The 24,346-nt window shown below is 48.2% G+C and overlaps 1 protein-coding gene across 2 annotated transcripts; it reads right to left on the bottom strand.

The window, feature by feature from the left end:
• Positions 1-330: 330 nt before the first annotated feature.
• Igfbpl1 (insulin like growth factor binding protein like 1) lies at positions 331-14,564 on the bottom strand. Of its 2 annotated transcripts, none has more exons than XM_035439000.1 (4): positions 14,129-14,564; positions 4,636-4,749; positions 3,850-3,962; positions 331-480 (listed from the first exon to the last, which is right to left on the bottom strand). In XM_035439000.1, the coding sequence occupies exons 1-4, from the start codon at positions 14,562-14,564 to the stop codon at positions 331-333; spliced, it is 813 nt and encodes a 270-aa protein (XP_035294891.1). The 2 variants fall into 2 exon arrangements, with proteins under 2 accessions (XP_035294891.1, XP_035294890.1); XM_035438999.1 differs by having other exon boundaries at positions 3,850-3,966; positions 4,640-4,749.
• Positions 14,565-24,346: the final 9,782 nt, after the last annotated feature.

The raw sequence follows: 24,346 nt of genomic DNA, 5'->3' as shown, positions 1-24,346 counted from the left end.
TGTGTGTGTGTGTGTGTGTGTGTGTGTGTGTGTGTGTATGTGTGTGTGTGTGTCCCACTTCTCCACCTAGCACAGCCGTGTGACTTGCTATGGCCAATGATCCATCAGCAAATGTGACATCACTTTTGAGCAGAAACTTGAATGAGACTGCACTTGGTTCCTGCTCATCCTGTCTGCCATAAGAATGGATATGACCCACACTGGGGCTGCTGCTCCAACCTGGTTTTGATTGAGAAATCAGTGGAGCAGAGTCACAGTCACCCTGCAGCAGTCACATCTCCTATGCTACAGGGAGGGAGACAGAATGACTTGAGATGTGTACCATGTTCCTCAGAGGAGGTCGGCTGGACCTGGGGAGTGGAGGCTTTTGTATCTGCTCAGATCAAGTACTGTCACCGTGCTGTGGGACTGGGCCTCTCCAATTGCATTGGCGGCATGACAGTGGTACACTCCCTCATCTTCCTTCCTCAGAGGGTTGATCTAGAAATACAACAGACAAGTTTATAGGACTGCACACGGCACAGATCACACTCAAAACCGACAACCTTGTTCAGCATTCTTTCTTTTCAGGCAGGCTCTCAGACTTACTATGTAGCTGAGAATGATCCTGAACTCCCGATCTTCTGGTTTTCACTTCCAGAGTGCTAGGAGGAGAGGCCTGTGCTACTGCGCATGGATTCTGTGGCCCTGACAATCCAGCACAGGGCTTCCTGTTTGTTAAGTAAGCATTCCACCAACGGAGCCACACCCCAACCTGTACTTAGGACAGAGCTGCATGATTGTTGCTTTTCAGAATCTGACAGGGCTCTCAGTTTCTTTCCTTGCCATGGAGGCTGGCACATAGTGGCATTGTCGTCTTAGGGACCCTCTTGAAGGTCCTGGTCCCTGCTGTGGCTCTTGCTTTAGTGGCTTCTTTATATGCTCAGCCTTTACTGTGAGCTGCCTGGCCTTTCACTAAAGGTAGCAAGAGCTGATTTTAAAGACAAACATCAACCCCCCCAGAGAAGACTGCCAAGTGTTCTTTGTGGGACAGCCTTTACAAGATACCACCAAGAGACCTGGTCCTCAACCCTTACACACAGAAAAGAGGGAATATACTTGATTGGGAAAGGCCACACACTCATCTTCATTCCAAGTTCCTCCCCTGGATGAAGCGTTGTCAAACTGCCCAGAGCTGGTGAAAGCGAAGCAGACATCCCTGAGAGCATGATGGAGTTCACCACATTCGTACCCACTCTCCTGTCTCTTGGCTTCTCCTGTAGTAACAGCCCCTCTCCACTGCATACCACTACATGCCGTGGTACAGTCAGGCACACAGTATCATTGAACTCACACCAATCAGGGTGTTTTGTGTCAGCTTCCTCAGAGACTGACACATTCCATCCTGCAGGGAAGCTTCTTAAGCAGGAAGGTAAACAACTCCAAAGAGCTTTAGGAAGTCCCTGAAACTGACCAGATTCACTAGGCCCCTCCCTGCCAGAGTAAGCAATAAAAATTGAGCCTTCCAGTCAGATGGAACGATGAGCGGCAAAGACCCTCAGACCAGACCAGCTGCCTAGAAGCAGCTGGGCTACCTGGAAGAGGTTCAGACCAACCGAGAGCCCTGGAAAAGGCACTCTCCAACCTGTTGAGCTGCCTGCAGGCTGTGCAGTGAGATCCAGGTTCCCATTTTTGTGAGCTGTCACTCTTGCTGGGGTGGGCTTAGGTGCTGCAGCTGTCTTTGAGTAACCTTAATAAAACTCGTTGGTTCAACATTGGACTTTGGTGGTATTCATCGTTTGCTCTGTCATGGGAAACCCTATCTGGGGGTGTGTAGATTGTGTGTGTGTGTGTGTGTGTGTGTGTGTGTGTGTGTGTGTGTAGCATCTCTCCAGGAAAAGTTTTGTCACACAACAGGGGAAAAGGGTGAGTGTCATCAGTCTCATTTTATAGGAGACTGAATCACAGATATACCACAGGCTGTTGGATCACAAGAAACTAAAGTTAAGAGAGCAACGGTGATTGTCCAGCCTCAGCCTTAGCTCCCGTTCCCTCGATTTTTCAAACAAGTCGCATTCCTTTATCTTAGCAAAAATGTTATTAAGTACTATTAACAATGGCCTGTGGGAGAACCCCAATGTTCCAGTTCCCTCTTTGCCTGTGGCCTTAGGCAGCTACATTAGTTTCTTGTAGTTGCCCTAACAAATAGTCTCAGTTTAGCAGCTTAAACCAATACCAACTTATCACCTTCAGTGTGGGTCCAGCAGGCTCAAATCAGGGTCTGTCCAGCATCCCTAAACCTTGGGGTGGGGACAGTGTGTTTTCTTGCCTTGGCCAATTTCTAAGGGACACTAGTATAGTTAGGCTCTATCTTCCACCATCAGTTCATTAATGGGGGAATACCTCTATCATTCTGCCATACCTCCTTCTTCCTCATATAGACTCACCTTTAAATTGGACTGGCCCGGGCAATCAATTTCTTGTGACCCTAACAGCATGTGACTTACCTGCGAGTCTCCCTAGGCAATCTCATCTTAAAGCCTTAACCCTGCTCCCCTTGTCACATAGGGCAGCCCATTCACAGCTGGACACTGGGACATCTTTTGGGGCCACTGCAGCAGATCACTTATTGTGGTAGTTTGAATGTAACTGGCCCCCATAATCTCATAGGGAGTGGCACTATTAGGAGGTGTGGCTTTGTTGGAGTGGGTATAGCCTTGTTGGAGAAAGTGTGTCACTGTGGGGGCCAGCTTTGAGGTTTCTTATGCTCAGGACATCACCCAGTGTCTCACTCGACTTCCTGTTGCCTGCAAGATGTAGGACTCTCAGCTACTACTCCAACATCTTGTCTGCCTGCATGCCACCATGCTCCCAGACATGATAATGGACTGAATCTCTGAACTGTAAGTGAGCCACCCCAATTAAATGTTTGCATGCTGTCTCTTCACAGCAATAAAACAAAACAAAACAAAACAAAACAAAACAAAACCCTACCTAAGATACTTATACTCTTGGGAACTATCTAATCTGCCCCACCTACTCCAGAGGGTCCAGTGGGACATAGACAGGGGCAAGCTGAATCTGGTGGTACATACCAGTTACTTTGTGGGCTGGAGCAACAGGTTTAAAGAATTTGAGGTCAGTCAGCCTGGGCAACTTAGTGAGACCTTGTCTCAAAATAAAAATTTCAATGTTAGCCAGGTGGTGGTGGCACACGCCTTTAATCCCAGCCCTCGGGAGGCAGAGGCAGAGGCAGGTGGATCTCTGTGAGCTCGAGACCAGCATGGTCTACAAGAGCTACAAGGACAGCCTCCAAAGCCACAGAGAAACCCTGTCTGGAAAAAAAAAAAATTCATTGTTTAAAATGACATTTATTTACTTATTTTGTGTGTATGTGTGTACACACACACTCGTATGGAGATCAGAGGACAGCTTACAGAAGTCAGTTCTCTCCATCCTCTGAAGATGTGGGTCCTGGGGATTGAACTCAGGTCAAGTACTTTTACCCACTGAGCCATCTCATCAGCCTTCAAAATAAAAATGCAAAGTGAGGTCCTGGGTTCAATCCCCAGCAAAGCCAAAAGGAAAGACTAAGGAACAGTTTTTAAAAGTGTACTGTGTTGGGCTGGAGAGATGGCTCAGAGGTTAAGAGCATGACTGCTCTTGCAAAGGTCCTGAGTTTAATTCTCAGCAACCACATGGTGGCTCACAACCATCTATAATGAGATCTGGTGCCCTCTTCTGGCCTGCAGACATACATGTATGCAGAATACTCTATGCATAATAAATAAATTTTTAAAAAGTTTACCCTTTGTCATCAGAAGACAAAGGGTGGCTTATTGGTAATTTTCAATAATCTGAAACACTCACCAAAATCCAGGATGTGGTCTCATGGTCAGAAGGGCCTCCACGCACTTGGACAGCTATGTTGACATGGTCTCCAGGCAGCTCCTCCAACCCCTCGGGGCCCTCAGGAGAACCCGCAACGTACATGAGGCAGAGAAAGCACATACAATTTAGAAAACCAATTCTGAGGCAGACTGACCACCCCCAGGCCTCTGGCCACCTGCATCCTCCCTGGGACTCCAAGGCAGAAATCCAAACGCCCGTCATTCTTATGCAAATAACTCGGTCTTCTTTTAAATCTGTGTCTATTCGGACAGCGCCGCCTGCTGAACAGAGAGGCTGTCAACTTTGCCAAAGGGAATAGCTGTGAATTCCACAGCCCTTATCAGGGCTGTTGGGGCAAGGGGACAACTAAGTTGTGACCTTTGCCAGTCTCTCAGAATCGGCCCTCAGTGTTCAGGACAGGACAGAGACCAGTCTGCTTATAGCTCCGTGTCACAACAAAGCAGGTCCTAAGGACCCAGCAACTGTCAATATGTCCGCTAACAGAGCTTTCTAGGCATCTAACTGACCAAATGAAAAAATAGTATGGGAAGGAAAGCAAGGCCTCCTTTGGAGAGAGCTCTGGGGTAGCAGCTTCGAGGCATAGGGCTGGAGTATCTTTGCCTAATCCTCTGGTCCCCACACAAACACACCTAAGGAAAAACTGTTTACCACCCACGGGTCCTTCTGTTTTGTTTCTGCCCTTCTCTCCCACATTCACAAAGCACACTCACACAGGCAAACGTATAAATAAACGCTTGGAGAAAATTACCTTCTTCCAGGTGATGACCGGGGTGGGCACAGCCTTTACCTCACATGAAAGGAACACTTGAGCCCCAGTGACATTGTGAACATCTCGAGGTGGCATGAGGACCACTGGAGCTGGGAGAAGACAAAGGAACAACCCTTTACCCTGGCAGGAGCCCAACCTCTGAGGCTTACAGGAAGCCCTACCAGGAGGGAACGCCACATCCTTTGGGATCTGCAAGCCTGCCTCTGCTTTTACCACCAGGAAAACAGAGAATTAAAAGGGAAAAGTGATGTTCAGATGTCCGGTGGTTAGGGGCGGAGCTAGGATCTCAACACACTCCCTCGTGAGTACCCGTGAGTACCTGAAACACCTCAGCTAAGCACCTGGCTGCCTCTGGAATCTGGCTCTAACTGTGAGTCATATAAGTGCCTGTGAGGGGTGGGGGGTCCCGAAAAATCTGGTAACAATCAAAGTTTTCTGAAAACACAGTGACCAAAATTTAATTCAAAGTCAAAAGAGGAATGGATCTGAGGTGCTCTGGTAGTGTGCACACATGTCATATCATATAACTCCATGGCAGTCTGAGCTTCAGAGCCCGGGAGCTTGGCACCTGCGCCATCCATCCTGCCACACACCTCTAGCAACACTGCCAACACACCAAGGGCCCACACCTCAAATGCTTCATTGAGATTCTAGACAGTTGTGCGTGATGAGCTGCGGGGGCTTGTGGGAATTTTTTGTTCTATTTTTACTGTGCTTGCTTTCTGCTCTTACAGAAACACTGGCTTACAGGAAACAAAGGCCTTCTTTTCTTTTCTTTTCTTTTCCTTTTCTTTCTTTCCTTCTTTCTTTGTTTTTCTTTTCTCTTTTTTTTTTTTTTTTAAAGACTGGGTCTCCTTAGTCCAGGCTGACCTCAAACTCTCTACTTGGTTAAGGATAACTTCAAACTTCCAATTCTCCTGACTCCAAGGCCTGAGTGCTAGGATCGCAGCTGTGTGACATCAGTGGTACATGGAACTGGGGTTAAACTTGGGGCTTTATGCACTAAGCAAGCACACCAACTGAGGTGCATCCCCAGCCCTCTCCGCCATTCTGTACCATGTATTTATATGAAGGGGTGCTATAAAAATAAAAATTTCAGCCAACTTTGGAAAGTGTTGAAGATACTATGCATCCTGCAGTATTGATGTCAGAGAAGATTTCATTCTTTTTTTTTTTAATTTAAAAATGTTTAACTTATTTGTATCTTTGTTTTTTTCTACATGTATGTCTGTGCACCATGTGTGTACCCACCACCTGCAGAGGCCAGAAGAGTGTCACATCCCCCGAACTGGAGTTACATATGGTTGTAAGCTGCCATGTGGGTGCTGGGAATTGAACCTGGGTCCTCTGGGAGAGCAGCCAGTGCCCTTAACACCGAGCCATCTCTCCAGCTCCCAAGGTTGAATTCTTTATGTGAAGATAAACACGCACATCCATTGCATCAGGGTGCAACATTGCTCTTAGCTTCAATGAATGGTAAAAATTATACATATACTAAAGACCTGTTTTAAAGTGTGTTTATTCATGATCTATTATCAACAAACATTTGATGCTTAGCTGCGTGCTTTCTTTATATACACTGTACTCAGGGTTACATAGGGATTTCTCAGGTCCTACAATGGAAAAGGCTTAAGAACCCCGAGGGGTGGTGTCAAGTCAAGTTACCAAGGGCAGAGACACTTTTCTGCCTCTGTGTTCAGGGGATTCAGAGAAGAAGGGCTTGGATTTTGTTTCTTTAGGAGGACTTGAGAGCCTGTAGCACAGGTTAGACCCTTAGCTCACCCTTCACACTTCTCTTCTTAACACACCAGGGATCTATTCGGTGGGCATCAAGTCTCACCCAGAGGTCCCTTAATGCCCATACCTTCCCTATGCTCAAGACTTATTGCCCTACAGGCCTCCCTACGAAATCAAGTTCTAAACAAGTGTTCTGTTCATATTTGACCAGATGCATCACAGCTAGCCTCGGGGTTCAGGATTCTCTACCTAGTCTCACCCATGCCAGCCAGCAAGCCCAGCCATGATGTCTGGCAAGGCAAAGGCCTGGCCAAGGTAAGACTGTCAGCTCTTCTCTGGTGACTTAAGGAGACCCCTGCCTCCCCAGACTGTAGAGTGAACCAGCCATGGAAGGAGAAAGCAATTATTGGGGTAGCATGACCTGTGAGCAAGAGTCAGGGGCAGATATGGCAGACAGATCGCTAGATGAAGAAAACACGGCACCTAAAAGAGAAATGTCACTATTCTGGAGACAGCAAACCAAGCAGTATGGCCGGGCCTATGCCCACGGAGATACAGCTGCAATAAAATAAGAGAACAAAGGGAGAGGGACAAGATTGATCACATGAAGGATGCAGGGGTGGAAGGCCACAGAAAGGAATCACAGATGGTGTGGGCTGTCCTGTGGGTGCTGGGAATCAAACCCAGGTCCCTAGAAGACCAGCCAGTGCTCCTAATCACTGAGCCAGCACAGGAAGGAGGCTGATGTGACCCCTCCAGACACAGAGAAGGCAGATCTTGTCAAGCCAGTTCCTGAGCATTTGCACACCCCCAGGAATGGAGGACTCACTCCCTGCAGAGCTGGGCCCTTGGAGGGCTCTGTGATCCAACTCACTCTCATCGGTGCTGCTTCTTTCTTCTGTCATCACCATCTGATGACGCCAGGGCTGGAGCCCTTGGTGCAACTGCTCTCCAGTGAGTACAGACTGCCTGGCCCATGCCAGGCCACCTACCCCTTTCAATCAGCCACACTTTCAGCTCTGCCCACATGACTGCTTTCCAACGGGATGTCCAAACCCAAGAGTGCAGGCAGCACTCTGGTGAAGAGAGCCCCCAACTTCCAACATGCCCTGCAGCCACAGACCCACACCGGGGCTGTCTGGCAGAAGCCCCATCTGCCACAACAAAGAGGGGCTAATTTATTCACATCCTCCTGCCAGCACCTCCTCACAGCTAGAAACTAGCGCTCCAGCTGCAAGCCCTTCCACCCACAAGCCTGTCCCCAAACGGCTGTGGGACAGTCCTACCGCCCCTGATTCCAGGGCCGTCAATAGGTTCCAGAGGGACGCTCCGTCAACGTGTTTCACTTTCCTTCAAGTAAAGTCATAAATTTTAAATGAGACTTCATCACTCCCTTTCAGGCCTAAATGAATAAACCAGTAAATCACATTTCCTATGTGCGCTCCTTGAGAGTCTCCATTCTCTCTCTTTCAATAACTACAATTAAGAGGGACTGTCTAGGGAAGGCTGCCTTTGCCACTGCCATCACGGCAGGAAATACCATTTCTTTTACAAAAGAGCCCCCTGCTTTCAGTGTTAAAGCGACCTTTCCCAATGCATTTATTTATCTATAAATTTGCATGCTGCACACAACTCATTCTGGTGCACACACCCAGGTTGGACTGATGCATACGGTTGGGAAGAAGTCGCGGTTGGAAGCAGAGCAGTTCTGTGACCTTGGAAGATTTCCTCAGGCTGCCTGTTGTCAGTCTTCTTCTTTTAATTTGAATGTATCTTGCACTGAATTTGCGTTCTTAGCCATAACAGCTCTGCACGGTCAATAACAATCACCGTAAGGATGCCACAGCTAAGGCACAGTTGCTGGTTGCTTACAGCTGTTAACGCCTTCCTTTCCAGCAGCCTTACTGGATGCCAGCAGGGGGAGCTGCCCAGGGTTAGCCTACCCTCACTAATGGGAGAGGTTATGATTCCTCTTTCTGGTTGTAGAGATCAAGCCTCACTTCAGTGCTGACACCATCTTGCCTTTCCCCAAGAGGACTCTTCGGCATCCTCACCAGCCCTGGAAAGTTGGTGTTTTAACGACTATTTTACAGCTGGGGAGCTAAGGCTTAGAAAGGTGAAGGGCCTGGAGGAACAGGGACTCACATTCCCGCCACAGTGTTCCATACTAGCTTTGAAACCGAGACAACTGTTAGTTTAATGGGCTCCATCCTAGAAGGAGAGAGCAGCTAAGGGGCCCCCAGGCACAGTGGTTTGCTGGGAGGCCTCACGGCTTACAGGGTACAGTCACATAGTCGCAACTCATGTCAAGTCAAGATACAGAGTGAACTCACCAGAGAGGAAAGTCAGGTAGGGGATCCAGGCACCAGCTCCTGGGGAACCATACAGGGCACAGTCATGGGTTGAGACACTACTGTGAAGTGCTGTCTAATTGGGACGCTCATGAGGGCCTTGGTACTAGGGCTTTAGTGGGGGCTGATCACACAGATACTGAATTATGAACCAAAGTCTCAGATCCCTAGATGGGTGGATAAGTGACCCCTAAGGCTCATGTGCTGGAGGCTGCTGGAGTTCTCAGAGTGCTACCGGGGGAGGCGGGGTGGATCCTTGCAAGAGGTCTTTAGGTCACCAGAGGTATGATCTCAGAGGGACGGTAGGGTTTTCGTGCCTCCTCTCTCTGTTTCCTGGCATGGGAGCTGAGAAGTGTGTTCCACCACACACTCTACTGGGCTGGGCTGCTCTTGCCAGGGGCTAAAAGAGAAATGGTGCTATGGATTCTGGACTGGAACTCCCAGAACCAGGAGCCAAAACAAAGCCATTCTGTCATGGTCACTGCAGGTGTTTCATGGTGATGAAACATCAATATGGACCACACTCTGACGTTTAGGCAGTGGGCTACTCTCCTCAGTTCTGGGAATGGTTTACTTTCCTTAAGTCCCAGTTCTCAGCAGCCAGTCACAGGCCAACCTTGCCAGCTGAAGATTCTGATGAGACAGTCTCAGGCCAGTTATTTGAGTTCTATTCTGCACAGAGAGGGAACATTCTGCCCATCACCTCCCAGCAATGCCCACTAGTGATTGCCCATAACACTAGCAAGACATCTCCGGTCCTCACATTACTCAAGCATGACAACAGGTACTAAGTGACTACCAGAGACAGGAAGAACAGTATTGTGGGCAGGGATCAAGGAAAACCTTTTCAAGTTCTGTCTAGGCTGTGTATCCAGTGTCATGCTTCAGTTTCAGTTGTGGCTTCTTCATAATGGACACAGGTGCCTGTCCTCCTTGGAACCTGAGTCAGTTCATCCTGGCTAGCACTGTTCTTATTAGGTCTGTGGCAAGACAGAGACATTATAGTGGAAGGGCAGAATGAAGGAAGCTGTTCACCTAATGGCTGCCAGGAAGTAGAGGGAGGAATAAAGATGTTTCTTGGGACAAGATTTCCACTAAGGCATGGATGCCCAGTTACTTCCTGTAGCTAGGCCCCATCTCCCAGGGACTTCACCACTCCCATTAGTGCTACAACTGGGGACTAAACCTTTAATACACATTTCTTACAGGAACACTTCATATTTAAGCTATGACATACCCACTGCCTGCGCTCCACAGGCTGAAGACCTCTTGCAATCTGCCATGATGTCCTAAGGGACACAGCAGCTCATGCTACTCAGAACAGACCTTTCCATTGTGCTGTGTTTGCATGCAGCCCTCTACTGACCTCTGGTAACAGGTCCTATCTGGTGGTACCAAAGGCCATGACCCTCAACCCTCAGGATCCCCAGAGCTCAGAGAAACTGCAGTGGCTCAATGCCCTACAGGCTGGAGCTAGATCCAGCTAGATCGCTCCATCTAGCGATCTCACCTCAGTGTTGTCAGGGCTGCCAGCATCCTGGATGGAGCAGGATTTTCCTTCTCATCTACCTATGACTGGAATAAACTGGCTTTTCAGGAGGGCCGGTGGCTCCTGGCCAGTCTAGTCTTCTAAATGGATCAGTTTCATCTTTCTAACTCTTCCCCGCTCAGTATTTGCTTCCTTCTCATGCTCGCAGCAGCCTAGGAAATCCAGGCTGGCACAGCTCCATCAACCCCAGGGCTAGACAGCGGGTCACAGTCACTCAGCTGTGTGTGGTCAGAAGATGTAGGTCCACTGGATAGGCAAAACAGTACCAGGAAGACTCAACTGCCTGCGAGTCCAGGTGCTGTCCACTGTTGCTTGGGTGGGTTGTGACCATTGTCTGCTTGGGAAGAGAACAACACTGCCTTGCACCCTCTGGCATGTGGGAACATAATGAAGGTATCTGTGTCAGCTGTGTGGGTCTTCGCAGATCAAAGGACCTGTGTTATTACTGCATGTGGTGATCCCTACCCCTTCCATTAAATGGGTCCTTGGTGGCTGAAATGAAAGATCGTCCTACATGCCTCAGAGATTTAAGTTAATAGTGCCATGGACAGCGAGAATATCCAGAGTCGTCCCCCAGGACCCTATCTGCTTGTATTAAGGCACAGACAAGCAAAGAATTTAATGATCAACGTGCCGAACAGGCTTGATAATTTATGCTTATAATCACGGTTGGATGTGGAAGGAGCCCCAGCTTAATCCCACTGCCTGCAGCCTGAGACTCAAATCCCCTCCCTCGGCATTCATGAAAGGCTTTGGAACACGAGGCCCCTTTCTTTGTCCCTCTCACAAAGTGGCATTCACCGCCTCCTCTGGTTACCTGGTAACACGTACCTCGCGCTTCTAAATGGAGCAGGAATTCCAACCAAGGTGAATTTTCTAGGATTCAGGAGCTCAAGCTCCCAGAGAAACTGCTGGGGTCCAAATCCCTGCAGGCTGGAGACGGAGGGCAGGGATCTGCCAAGAACTAGGCAAGTGGACTGGAACCCCATCTCAGCTGGGGCCAGCTGTGTAGCTTCAAGAAACCCCCGTTTGGTGTGTCTTAATGCTCCCTTTTATTAAGGCAGTGGTTCTCAACCTGTCAGTCGAGACCCCTTGGAGTCACCTAAGACCATTGGAAAACATTATGATTCATAACAGTAGCAAAATTACAGTTATGAGTAGCAATAAAAATAATTTTTATGGTTGGGGTCATCACAACATGAGGAACTGTATTAAAGGGTCACAGCATTAGGAATGTTGAAGATCCCTGCACTACGGGGATAGGTAAGATTCTTCCCCTCCCTAAGGTGATTGCAAAAATCAAGGACAATAATGCAAGACAATTGCAAAAGCAATGTCTAACAATAAAATATTCACACATAGGTGTCTAATGTACAAGGTTCAAAGGCTGCTCTCAATTTTAGGCAGTGGGCAGTTCTGAGCAAAGGCTTCTGGGAAGGGCAGCACCTAGACCCAAGCACTGTTTGCCGCCAGTGTCCCACAGAGGCATCAGAGACACTGGTCTTCACTGGAAAGGAGCTAATCACTACATGTAAACCCCCACTCCATTAAAGAGGAGGTGCCTGGGTGCTGAAGGAGTTGGGAAGGAGCTGAGGAGGAGTGACTGTCACCAACACTGAAGTAAAACTGTCTGTTTCTCTTCAAACAAGGTCCCCTGGGGCTTTGTTAAAAGTGCTCCTGCTGTGTCTTTTGAATTAAAGATGGCTTTAGGGCAGTCCAGAATGAGGTGCCGGCAGAGTAGGGAAACAGCTTCCTGTGCAGGAGGAGCCCTTGCCTCTCTGAAAGGGAAGGTAAGGGCAAGGACCATACAAGCTTGTGAAGGCGGAGGTGACAGGGAGACAGCCTCAGGTCTGAGGTGGTTGACACAAACCCTGGTGGAAAGGACAGCTGAGCTCAGGAGTGCTGAAGTCTGTCACTAATGAGGTCCTGGGAAGTGGCTTCTGAATTGCTCCCTTTGGCTCTCAGGACCTCTTTATTCTCCAGGCTGGAGCCCAGGGCGGGTCTCAGAGCCCATAGATCAGAGCCAAGGGGCTGGCACATTTACTTGTCATTTGGTAATTTTCAGTGAATTAGGGGTGTGGGTTTTCCATCTGCCATCTGTCTGTACTCTGGTAACCATAGCAACCACCATCTGCCTGCCTTAATATTATCAAGTCCACTCCTGAAAGAGGGCTGGACAAGAGGTTGGGACCCTGGGAGGTGGCAGCCTTCATGGACATCTTGGACAAGTCCTCTGCTTTCTCTGGGGTTGGGTCTCTTCTGCATAAAGCAGCTTTGGGCCACATGCCTTGAAGGAGTCTTTCTCCTAGGAACAGCATGCCACTCCAGGGAAAAATCACCCAAGCCCTCACCCCTGGGAAGCTCTGGGGGCCTGGTCAGCATTTCTACTGTGTCCTGTGTGTGCCATTAGTGCTACCTGTCTCAGACAAAGGGAACTGCCTGTGAACCAACTGCTGAGGAGGCAGATTGTAGACAGTGACAGAACTACAAGAAGGAAAGACGGGACTGTGTCGGTGCCAGGGGCAGGCACGAGCATTCCAAGCAGAGAGGGCATCAACAATGCCTCCCCTCCTGCTGGGAATGCTGTGGCTGGACAGGGAAATGACCTGGCTCAATGTCACTGTGGAAGCCAAGAGCTACCCAGGAGTATGCCGCCCCCTGCCCCCCCCCAGCCAGTACCATCCTCCATTGAAGCCTGGACTAAGAGCCATAGTGACTTTTCTGTGTAACCCAGCCTGCTTCAGCCCCTCACCGGGACGCACATCGTCATTGTTTCCCTGTATGGTGGACTTGCTGTCCCATTTCCAACAATCCATCAGAATTCTGGATTTGAGCAGGTTTCCATGGAGTAATTGGAAGGAGAGGAAAATAACACAGTAAATACCAAGCACTATTTAAACCTGGAAAAAGAGCCACCAGGGGTCTTTCCTGAAGCACTCACTAACTTGGGCATTTGGTTTAGACTTCATCTCTCAACTCAGGCCAGAAATCTGGAGAAGTCTGAAGCATAGGCTACATGGCAGCATCCTGGGGATCGCCCAACCATCACACTTACCACCCTGAGCTCTCCACTATCCTTTCCAGACAGAAGAGATGGGTCCTAGACATGTCAAACCCACAAACGGGCAAAGTAGGCTAGCCTTTCTGGACACCCATAGACACTGACATTTTGTTTTTTAAAAAATTACCCAGGACAGTAATCACTTAGGGCACCAGGGAGCTGTGCAGTGTGCTGCTAAGCTTTGAAGTCCTTTGCAACTGAGACTTTTCTATTCATTTCCTTAAAGCAGGGCACTTCAAATTGTGTGCACTTTAGACTGGGTCAGCCTCTATGGTTCCATAATCTTTTCAGAGCTGAAGTTTCCAAAGGTCTCATCCGGTGGAAGTTCCCTGAGGGCCTTAGTTTAGTCAGGGTCTCACTGGATACACAGTACCCTGGTGCTCTGTTTTGGTGACTCTTCAATCCCATGTGGACTCCTGATCTCTGGGAGTCCTCATCTTTCCTCCCTCTCTATTCAGACTATCCACTTGGCCCAGGACCCACTCCAATCCATTTTCAAATAACTGTAATAGCAGGTTCTTAAGCATTCATATTCCTGTTTGCTTTAGGACTGGAATCTCCACGAAGTGTAAAAGGCAGCAGGCAGGGTGTAGACTTCGCCCCCCCTCCCCCAACATGAAATTCAGATGTGAAATATTGCTCCTGGAGGGGAGACTGACGCTCAGGTGATGTCCGCTTCTGTGCAAGAAAATTCTTTGTCCCACATCTTAGAGCATTGGGGTCCCGCTTTTCCCATCTGCCTGGGCCTTTCGGGATCAAACTCCACTCACCGAACTCGCAGGGGCCATCCCGTGCCTTGTGCAGGTGACCAGGGTGCACGCGGGGTGCGTGCCGGGCACGCAGACGTAGCGCACAGATGCTGGAGTAGGAGCGGCCGTCGGAGCCGCAGACCGTGCCGCGCTGAGCGCACACGCAGAGCCCGGTGCCCTCGGGCGCCGTCCCCGCGGCGCGACTGGCACACACCAGGCCGGGGCCACAGCGTGCGCCCACCCGTCCCCCGCAGCTCGAGCCCTCGGTGCCCAGGCAGCGTGCGCAGCAGCCGCACTCGTCTCGCGCGGCGATCCAGGGCGCTGGGCAGGGCGAGGGCACCGGGCAGCGATCCAGCCGGCACGGGCTGCATTCAGGCTGTCGTCTTCCAGCGTCGCGGGGCCCGAGGCCACGGGCCAGTGACGGTAGCAGCAGGAGCAGCAGCGGCAAGCGTGGCATGGCCGGCTCCCGGATGGACGGCAGCAGCGCCTCTGCTCCGCTTAGCGCTCGGCGCTAGCAAAGCTGCCGCGCCCGCCCCGCGCCCGCTGATTGGCCCGGCCTGCACCGCGGGGCGCCCCTCGGCCCGGGACCAGCCCAGCACGGTCCTACCCGCGCGCCCAACTGCGGGGAAGTCTCCAGAACAACTCTGCGGCTTTTGATTGAGCTCGGGGGTGGAGGGTGGGGGGACACCCAGCCCGGTCCAAACGACAACTTGTCTGCCAATCTCAAATACCATGACTCTCAATTGTCCCACCAAGATGCCTTATTTTATTCTGTCATCTTTCCAGTTTTGTTTGGTAAAGGGAATCTCTAGTTTAAGATGTCAGATTTTAGAAATGGATGATTAGATTCCTCTCTGGGCTCGAATCCCAGTTCCCCAGGCTCTGCTCCCAGTGGCCGCTCTGGCTATTAGGTTTGGCTATGTTTTTAGGAATTTTCTCTGCTCATACAAGCGTGGGTGAGCACATAGCCCAGTCACCCACTGACACAGCACTGCAGAGTGCTGTATGCACGACTTCGCAATTGGTTTTTTTTGCCTACAGAATTTCAGGTTTCCCGCCTTTTATCATCTCTGAAATCCAGTCTCACGTCCAAAGAATGGGAGCACAGGTGAAAAGGGTGTGTGTTCTCAGGGGTGTTTCTTAACCATACACCTAATGGTTGACAGGGGCCTTGTGGTGACCAGACACAGTGATGTATCTTTGTGTAGATCAGTCTTGATGTTACACTTGATGTTACACTTTACACAGTATTTAGATGTACAAATGCACAATATTTAACAACTTGTGTTCTTTCCTTTGGCTACTGAGAGTGTTGGGATGGGGTCCCAGAGAACCAGTGTCAGTGTGCTTATGGCCTAGCTAGTAAAGCATGTTGAAAGACAGCTTCTTGCTGTGGGTTATTCATACAGGCTCCCAGCCAGGCTCTGAGCACCTCATCCCCGACAGAAGTGGCCTTATCACTGGACGCTTAATGGTAATGTGTGGCTAGCGGAATACACCCACCCAAAAGAGAGAAAGAGCTTACCAACCAGGCTTCCCAGGAGCCATCACCTACTACTCACAGTTCGCTCTCTTGTATATTGTTGGCTTACTCTAGAGATGCAGAAAGCCTTTCAGTGCCCAGGACGAAATCCTGCACATCTCATGAGTTGCATACATTTTCCTTTCCTAGCCCAGTTCCTGCCCAGTTTGCAGACTTCTGGGTGAGGTCCTTATCCCTGAAAGAAGCCCCTGTGGAGGCCGCTTTATGTGGTGAGCAGAGTGGAACCATCTGGCCAGGTACTCGACCTCTTACCTTGCACTGGGCATCTAGAGCAGAGTACCTTGGGGAAGGGAGGGAAATGGCTAGGAATAAAGAGGAGACTGCAGGAAAGTTCTCAGCACATGGACAGCACTAAGGTTCCATTCCTCCCAGAGACTGCGGCTTCACCTGAAATGGCCCTTTAACCGGCCCACACCCCTCGACCCCCTAATCCCATCTGTGACTCTTTCCTAAGAAAACAATCGCTCCACTTGAAGATTTTATCCCAGAGTCGACCACTGCATCAAAAACAACAACAACAACAACAACAACAACAACAACAACAACAACAAAAAACAACAACAACAAAAAAACTGGAAACAATCTGATTGCCCATGGGCAGGCACTGATTAAGTAAATTATGGCCCATCTGACAATAGAGGACTAGATAGATATAAAAAAATGAGCAAGATGTAGGCTCATGGAAATGCAGAGATGTTTATAATATATTGCTTGGTAAGCTGGTCATTATAAAATGCGTGTCTGTGTAATGGCATATGTGCATGTGAGTATGAGAGAGAGAGAGAGAGAGAGAGAGAGAGAGAGAGAGAGAGAGAGAGAGGGAAGGGAGAGATTGCTTAATGCTGTGAAGGAAACACCATGTTCATGCAACAAAGCAGGTTTGGAAGCGATAAACTGTTCCCCGCCTGACAGGACAGTCTTCCAGTAACACCATGCTTTCTAATGGCTCTTCATTGTCCAAGCAGAGGGTAGTCTGCTCCAGAATGAGTAGGTGCCCTTTCGGTGGAAGAGTTCAAGGGTGAATATTGAGGAGCATCACTGAAGGAATCAAAGCATTAGAGGTGGAAGACCCTAAGGTTCTGAAAACCCTTCAAAATGAACCATCAGGAGGTCCAAAGCCTGGCTCTGAGGCCAGGGGGGAACCAGACATGGCAAATGTATACAGAAAAGAATTTGTCTGCTTTTTTATGCAGACACTGAGGGAGCAGGAACTGAATGATGTAACTATGAAATTCATGTGTGCTTGCTTAATGCGGGTTGGGATATACAATTCCACAGAGGCGCATTTACATACGATCTACATTCCTTTTAAATGGTAGGGAAAGCATTATGTATGCATAATGACCCTGAGAATTAAAGCAAAGGATTCATTTTCCAGCCCTGAGCCTGGGGCATCAAAGTGTGAGTGTGTCTGGGTGGGGAAAACATGCCAGGCTTTGAAGATGATCAGCTCTGTCTCTTTTTAAAATTACCCCAAGTCCACAGTCTAGCACAGTTAGTTATAGTGTGCAGTATGCTTCTCAGGGGGCCCACTAACACCGTGGGCCCCCACAGGATTATGGTATATGTTGGGGGTGAGCTCTCCAGATAGGGAAGGGAATGGGGTAGATGGTGAGACCCCAGACATCTGGGTAGTGACTAAACAGCAGGAATGGATGTGACTTTCTGCTACACACAGGGCCAAGGCACAAACACAAGGGGAGGCCAATAATGGCCCAAAGAGGATTCGTGTACACTCGTTCATTCATCCCATAGGCCCAGAGATGACAGGTGTTCCTGTCCCATGGGAGTTCAAGCAAGGGAGGTCTTTCATCAACAGCCCAACCTCAGGTCCATCCTGGAAGGCCTCGCTGTGATTTTTGATCCCTAGTGGACCACTACAGAGCAGAGTGAAGTCTCAGGAATGATGTGCAGGAGTCTTAAGAGGCATGATTGGCTTCAATGATGTATGCAGTGAACACAGCAAGATGCAGACTTCTGCAAAGATGGGCATTCTGAGCAGCTGACAAAAGAGCCACAGGAGAGACCTCTTCCTGCTGGAAAGTTGGATAAAACAATGAGACAGGCCCTGGACTGGGCTGTATTAGGGCAAGGAGGCACACAGTTTACTCTCTGGGCATCTGTTCCAGGCCACAGTGCAGAGAGGTGGCTCAAGCAGGCCCAAGAGGTCTGTCTGGATGGAAGAGGTCAGAGGTTAGAGTTGGGGCAACAAGGCTTTAGGAGAGCAGGGGCATAAATGAGGGAGGAGCTGCAAAGAGGGAACCCCAGAATTCTTAGCCCTTTGGTTGACTCTCTACAGTACCAATGCAGAGCAGGACCAGGGCCTGGCACAGAGCGACTGCTGGGGCTGAGAGCTGAGCAGAGATCGTCAGGCTCTTCCTGTACTGATGGTCGTCTGGAGTCCAGCCCTAGTCAGAGCAGACTACCCCAGCCTCACAGTGTCCCTTCTGCAAGGTCAGGGACACTCCTATCAGCTGGGCAGCATGGCTCTGCAAAGGGGTGGGGTTCAGCACCAAGGGTCTCCTCTTCTGGGAGTTTAAGTTGAAATTATTCCAGTCTCCCTTTGTTCTATCCCTGAGGATGGCAGCTGCTTCCTTCGACTTACCTAGCTAACAATTTCTTCCACTAAATTCTGTCTATTATATGATAAGGACATTAATGGAGATCGGGAGTGGTCCCAGGAAACAGCCCTCAAAGATGGGCCACAGTCAAGCAGCCAGAAAGCCTCACTAGAAATAAGCTCCAATAATCACTTAAATTATTTATGAAAAGAGCAAGTAAGAATTGTATTTCTTAGCTGCAGGGCCAGTATTGCTGAAAATGGCTGATGCAGTTGAATTGTGTTGGCTGCGTAATCACAACCTAAGCTGAATCCACGGCCTTGCCAATGTCCTGTGTCAAAGTCGGGACATCACTTTGGAAAGGGTGAGTGCCTGAGACTTGAAATAGGGATATCGATGTGGACTCTGAAGAAGCAGAAGCCTCCCTTGCTAGAGGAAGCTTGCCTGGCCCGTCTTTACTGAGGACCTTGCAGTAAGGTCCCATTGGCAGTTGCCTGACAAGGACGCTTTGCTCCCGGAGATCTACTCCCTGACTCCCAGAGTCTCAACAGGCACAAGACATGTGAACAGGGCAAGGATAACATCTGGAATATGGAGTCACATTTGTTGACCCGGATGCCCTGACCAGAGATTCTAGACTCGGGGTCGGGCTCAGGTAGCAGGAGGTGGCACTGCAGTTTACTTATCAGCTAGGATCTAGTGATGTGATGACCTCTGTCTAGTAATATGGAAATGCCAGAACTCCCTTAGTGTGTTGCAGAGGAAAGAATAAAAAGGCTTAGGGGGATGTTGGAACAGATTTGTCATAAACAACCTGCATGCCTGCCCACGCATTCAGTTCTCCATCGGGCTCAGAGGACATTCCTGTCACTGTGACACTGAGACAGTCACTTGTGAATGTACCACTGCTAGGAATCAGCCCAAAGGAATCCAAGGCAGCATATTACAGAGACACCTGCAGCGGTTATTACAGCACTAGTCACAACAGTCAAGCTATGGAATCATTAGCCTAGGTGCCCAGCAACGGATAAATGGTTGAAGAAAATGTATGTATATATACATAATGGGGTTTTATTTAGCCATAAAGAGGGATAAAATTATGTCATTTGTAGGAAAACAGATGGAACTGAAAAGCCCCACATTAAGGGAAATGAGCCAGACTCAGACAAAATAACACATGCTTTCTTTTATCTGTGGCTCTTGTGTGTGTGTGTGTGTGTGTGTGTGTGTGTGTGTGTGTGTGTGTGTACATAATTTTATGTATGACATAAAACTACAAACTAGACTTTGGGGAAAGGAAGAGGACGAGTGGGAGGGGATGAGGAGAAAGGGGGATATAGGAGGGTGAATATTGTCAAAATATATGATATGCTTGAATGAAAATGTCTTTATGAAGGTCATCACTGATGGGGAATGTACTGTGTATGTTTATCTTATTGATTGTTAAATAAAATACTGGTTGGCCAATGAGACAGCAAATAGACGGGACTAGGAGACAAAGAGGATTCTGGGAAATGTAGTAGAGAAGTGCTGATACAGACAGGAAGTGACATAACAAGGAGACTCATATTTAAGCGAAGGAGAAATGGGAAGGGCCCCTTTTTTCCCCTCTGCTCCTGCTCCAGCAGCAAGATGTGATCCCAGCAAGGAGGGACACCAATAAGGCATCCGATAAGATAAGTCTTATAAAATATATAGATTTATGATAGTTAAGACTGAGCTAACAGTCTTTGGCCAAGCAGCTTTGTACCTAATACAAATTTCTGTGTATTCATTTGGGCCCTAACTTGGGCAGGCGGCTCACCTAAAGCTGACACGTGGCGGTGGGGCTCAGGCGCTTTTGGCCAAAAGATTTATTGTAACACATCACTGTGAACAATGACACTAATTAAAAAAATACTTGAAGTGGGGATGGGGGTGGGGGGTAGAGGGATGACTCAGAGGTTAAGAACACTAGCTGGTCTTCCAGAGGTCCTGAGTTCAATTTCCAGCAACCACATTATGGCTCACAACCATCTGTAATGGGATCTGGTGCCCTCTTCTGGCCTGCAGGGACACATGCAGTAGAACAATGTATACATAATAAATAAATTAATACATCTTTTCAAAAAATACTTGAAGAACAACATTGATTTCCATAGTGTCTCTGCCAGTTTGAAGTCCCACCACGGTGTTTCACCAGCTTTTGTGACTATTTTTAGTCTTTCTGACTGGGGTAAGGTGCTCAAAGTCTCAAAGTAGTTTTGATTTGTGTTTCACTTGCGGCTAAGGATGCTGAACTTTAAACATTTTTTTCTCAGTCATCTGTATTCATCTTTTGAGAACTCTCTGTTCAGTTGCATGCCCCATTTTAAAATTGAGGTTTTTTTAATGTTTAGTTTTTTGAGTTCAGCTGTGAGTCATTCAAGCTACATCAGTGACCAGCCTAGCAAGACACATACGCTGGGGCAATAGTGGCACGGATGTTGTGAGAGTAACCAACCACTTTTTGATTGGATTTAAGGCCCACTCCACAAGATAAAACCCATATCTGGTACTGCTATTAGAGGCTAGAACATGTGGCTAGGCAGGCCATAGTCTCTGAGGGAAAACCTACCACTGTTATTCTGCTACGTGGCCATATTATTAAACCCACTCCTCCTAAGGACTTATCATTTATCCATAGATTAATGCGTCTTTCAACCCTCACCAGGAATGCCTCTCTCTTCAGTAGATGTCAGTTAACACAAAGATCCACAGCTGGTCACTGTTACAGAGAATAAGAGATTTAGGAATGCTTAGCCCTAAATTGGGCATCAATATCTCATGCCCTCATTCCAAGGCTCTAGCATCATTGAGGAAGACAGGAAAAAAAGATTATAAGGGCCAGAGGTAATAGCTAGCACAGTAGGGCAGCTGCACACATAGCCTCACAGTAGTTGAAACAGCGTGCACAAAACCTGTGTAAGCTCAAGCCAGACAAAATCTTAGCATGGAGATGGGAGGCTGGCATGATGTACAGCCCTTAGCTGAGGAGCAGTTGACAGATGATGGCTGCTGAAGGAGGGAGAGTTAGTTCTACTTCAGTGAGGGGCTCTGGGTAGGTTGACCATGCTCCAGTGGATGTCCACACGCCCAAGAGTATATGGGCAGCACAAACTGAACTTGATGGAGTTTTTCTTTCTTTCTTTTTTTAAAATAAGGACACAGCATCGGGAGTGTAGAGAAGGAGATGTAGATTGGGGGTGCAAGAGGGAAAGGGGTGAATATGATCACGGTATGTTGTATAAAATTCTCAACGAATTAGTAAAGGAATAAAATACTAAAAAAGAAAAAAGAAAGAGAGAAGGAAGGAAGGAAGGAAGGAAGGAAGGAAGGCCACAGAGCTGGAGAGATGGCTCAGTGGTTAAAAGCACTTGCTACTTAATCATGAGGACCTGAGTTCGGATCCCCACACCCTTACACTAGCCAGGCTTGGTCTTAGGTGTGTCTTTAACCACAGTGCTGGAGGGAGGGGAGACAGGAGGATTTTCTGGGGTTTGTAGGCTGCCTAGCAGAAAAAGGCAAGCTCTAGGTTTAGCAAGAGACCTGCTTCAAAGGAATAAGACAACAAGTGTCAGAGGAGGACACTCAGCATCTTACTCTGGCTTCTACAGATGTACACACAGTACATATACCTGCACACATGTAAACGCATGCACACACACACACACACACACACACACACACACACACACACACCACACTATTGAGGGGAGCACAAGTGTCATTGGAAAGATTTGGGTTTTTTTTGTTTTTGTTTTTTTGCTTCTCCGTTGCCATCCATATATGACAATTAAGAGATTCTGCCATGAAGGTGTTTCTTGAATGCCAGTGCAGTTGGCCAGGTTCCCAGAATAGCAGAAGCCAAGTGAGCCATTAACTACCAAAGCAGATACTCCACAATAGGCAACAGGCTGAGGTGCGTGTCTTTGATGACTAGTGTTAATTGCCAACCTGACTTAAATCTAGAATACCTGGGAGACAGGCCTCGAGCACACCTGCGAGGAATTAGTTTGATTCCATTAACTGATGGGAAGATCTATTGCAATTGTGCTGGAACCATCCCTTGGTAGGGAGACCTGGGGAGGGGATCCTGGGGAGGGGTTGTATAAAGTAGAGAAAGTGGGCTGAGCAGAGGCAGGAACACACCACTCACTGCTTTCTGTTTCTTTTCTTTTTCTTTTTGAAAATTTTTGAGACAGGGTTTTTCTGTGTAGCTCTGGACAGCCATCCTGGAACTTACGCTGTGGACCAGAGTGGCCTTGAACTCACAGATCCACCTGCCTCTGCCTCCTGGGTGCTAGGATTAAAGGTGTGTGCCCTGCCACCTCCTGTCTGCTATCTGTTTCTTGACTGTGGCTGCAGTGTTACCAGCTGCCTCCCTCAGCTCCTGCTGCTGTGACTTCCCAACAGTGATGAACTAGCATCTCGGAACTGTGAGACAAAACAGTCCTCACTAAGCTGCCTTTGCCAAGTATTTTATTACAGCTGCAGACTAGGAAGTAAAACACAGTCTAGGTGACCCACAGGACTCTGCAGTGTTGCCTCGCTGTGATGGCTAGTGACGAATTGAGGGTTTTTTGCTGTACACAGTTCTCTGCTCTCATAGACACATAATGGCTTCACTGTGGAACACAGAGGATTCCAATATTTTCCTACCATCATTCCTCAGGATAGAAGAATCAAATTAGTACATTTATTTGACAGTATTGTATTAGAATGTTTGATTTAAAAATTGCCATTTGAGTTGGTGATGAGTTTCATAAAAAAAATATTCAATAAACTGTGTTTGGTGGTGTTCAAGGTCAGCTTGTACTGCATAGAGAGTTCCTGGTCAGTTAGGGTGACATAGTGAGACTCTGTCTCTAAAAAAAAAAAGTTCCAGTGATTTCTGAAATGGCCTAAATCTATCTCTGCACTATGCATCACACATCCATTCAAAGCACTGATGAGATTATAAAATCAAAATATCAATGACTGAAATACAGAGTGACTCTGGAAAACTTTGAAGCTGCTGTGCGATGACAACATTCTGCAGTACCAGATACTTAGCCAAGGTAAATTCTGCATGCAAACATGAACAAGCTCATTGGTATGTAAATTTGCTTAATCCTTAACAAAAGATAAAGATATACCAAAAAATTGCTGAAAACTAAATTTCTCTCTGAATCATTATCAGTAAGTGTTTGATTTGTATACCTATTTTATCTACCTGTTTATGTGGGGTTGTGTAGATCTTTCTCTTGGGAAAAGGCATTGTGAGGAGAGAGTTGAAGCCCTGCTCCACAAAATGGGAAACCCTCACATCTGGTGTTCCAAAGTGCATATGAATCAGCACAGTGAAGAGCGTGGCTCCCCTACCTGGTCTTCAGGCTTAACCTAGACACTGTGCCTTTGTTTGAAACGATGCCGCTTGCCCTCAGGGGCTCCCTCTGACCATCTACCACAGTGAGCCACAGCAGAGTAGGGCTGATGGCACCCACACACCCAGGTCACTACAGGGCCTCCACTCTGTAGTGACCTCCAGGGTTCCAGAATGGACACATGAACTTGACGACTAGCAGGTCTCATCATGACCCTGACACACAGAGTACAGCTGTCACGTCACAAGAGACACAGAGCCACGTAGAAGCCCTGTGCCACTCCCTCTCCTATGTAGGAACCGTTGCTGCTTTCCTCACAGATCTTTGAAGAGACCACATCTAGGGGGATGTGTGTGTGGAGTGATCAACCAGCAGTCAATAGGGCCAAGGTTTCTTTATTCAGATACACCAGCCAAGCGCAGGCCAAAGCGTTCCAGGGCAGCAAGGCAGCCAGGCCAGATCGAGGAGGAGGGAGCAGGGAGAAGGGCAAGAAGAAGGGAAGGTCCAGTGTCCGAGGTCCCTTAAGAAGCCTTGCTGCCGGCATGGACTCTGTGATGTCTTGAGGTCTACTGAGAGCATGATAAATATGGCTGATAACAATATGCTCTATTTTAAAAGTTGTGAGATAGTATACTTTAAGTGCTCTCAAAACAAAAATGATGAATATGTGTGATATAACATGTTAATTGGTTTAATTTAGCCATGCCATTGTGAACATACTGTATTACATATTATAATTGTGCATGACTTT

This window comes from Cricetulus griseus, chromosome 2 (genome assembly GCF_003668045.3).
Source record: "Cricetulus griseus strain 17A/GY chromosome 2, alternate assembly CriGri-PICRH-1.0, whole genome shotgun sequence".
NCBI classification, from domain to species: Eukaryota; Metazoa; Chordata; class Mammalia; order Rodentia; family Cricetidae; genus Cricetulus; species Cricetulus griseus.
The sequence above is the reverse complement of the archived record's forward strand: the minus strand, read 5'-3'. Positions and strand labels throughout refer to the sequence as shown.

What these genes read in the sequence shown, in the direction of transcription:
- Igfbpl1 (XM_035439000.1), bottom strand. Translation starts at nt 14,564, where the DNA reads ATGCCACGCTTGCCGCTGCTGCTCCTGCTGCTACCGTCACTGGCCCGT. An exon ending in GGATGGCCCCTGCGAGTTCG is followed by an intron (nt 4,750 to 14,128) that starts GTGAGTGGAGTT and finishes GTCTTCTCCCAG; the next exon opens with CTCCAGTGGTCCTCATGCCA. An exon ending in AGACCACATCCTGGATTTTG is followed by an intron (nt 481 to 3,849) that starts GTGAGTGTTTCA and finishes TTGTATTTCTAG; the next exon opens with ATCAACCCTCTGAGGAAGGA.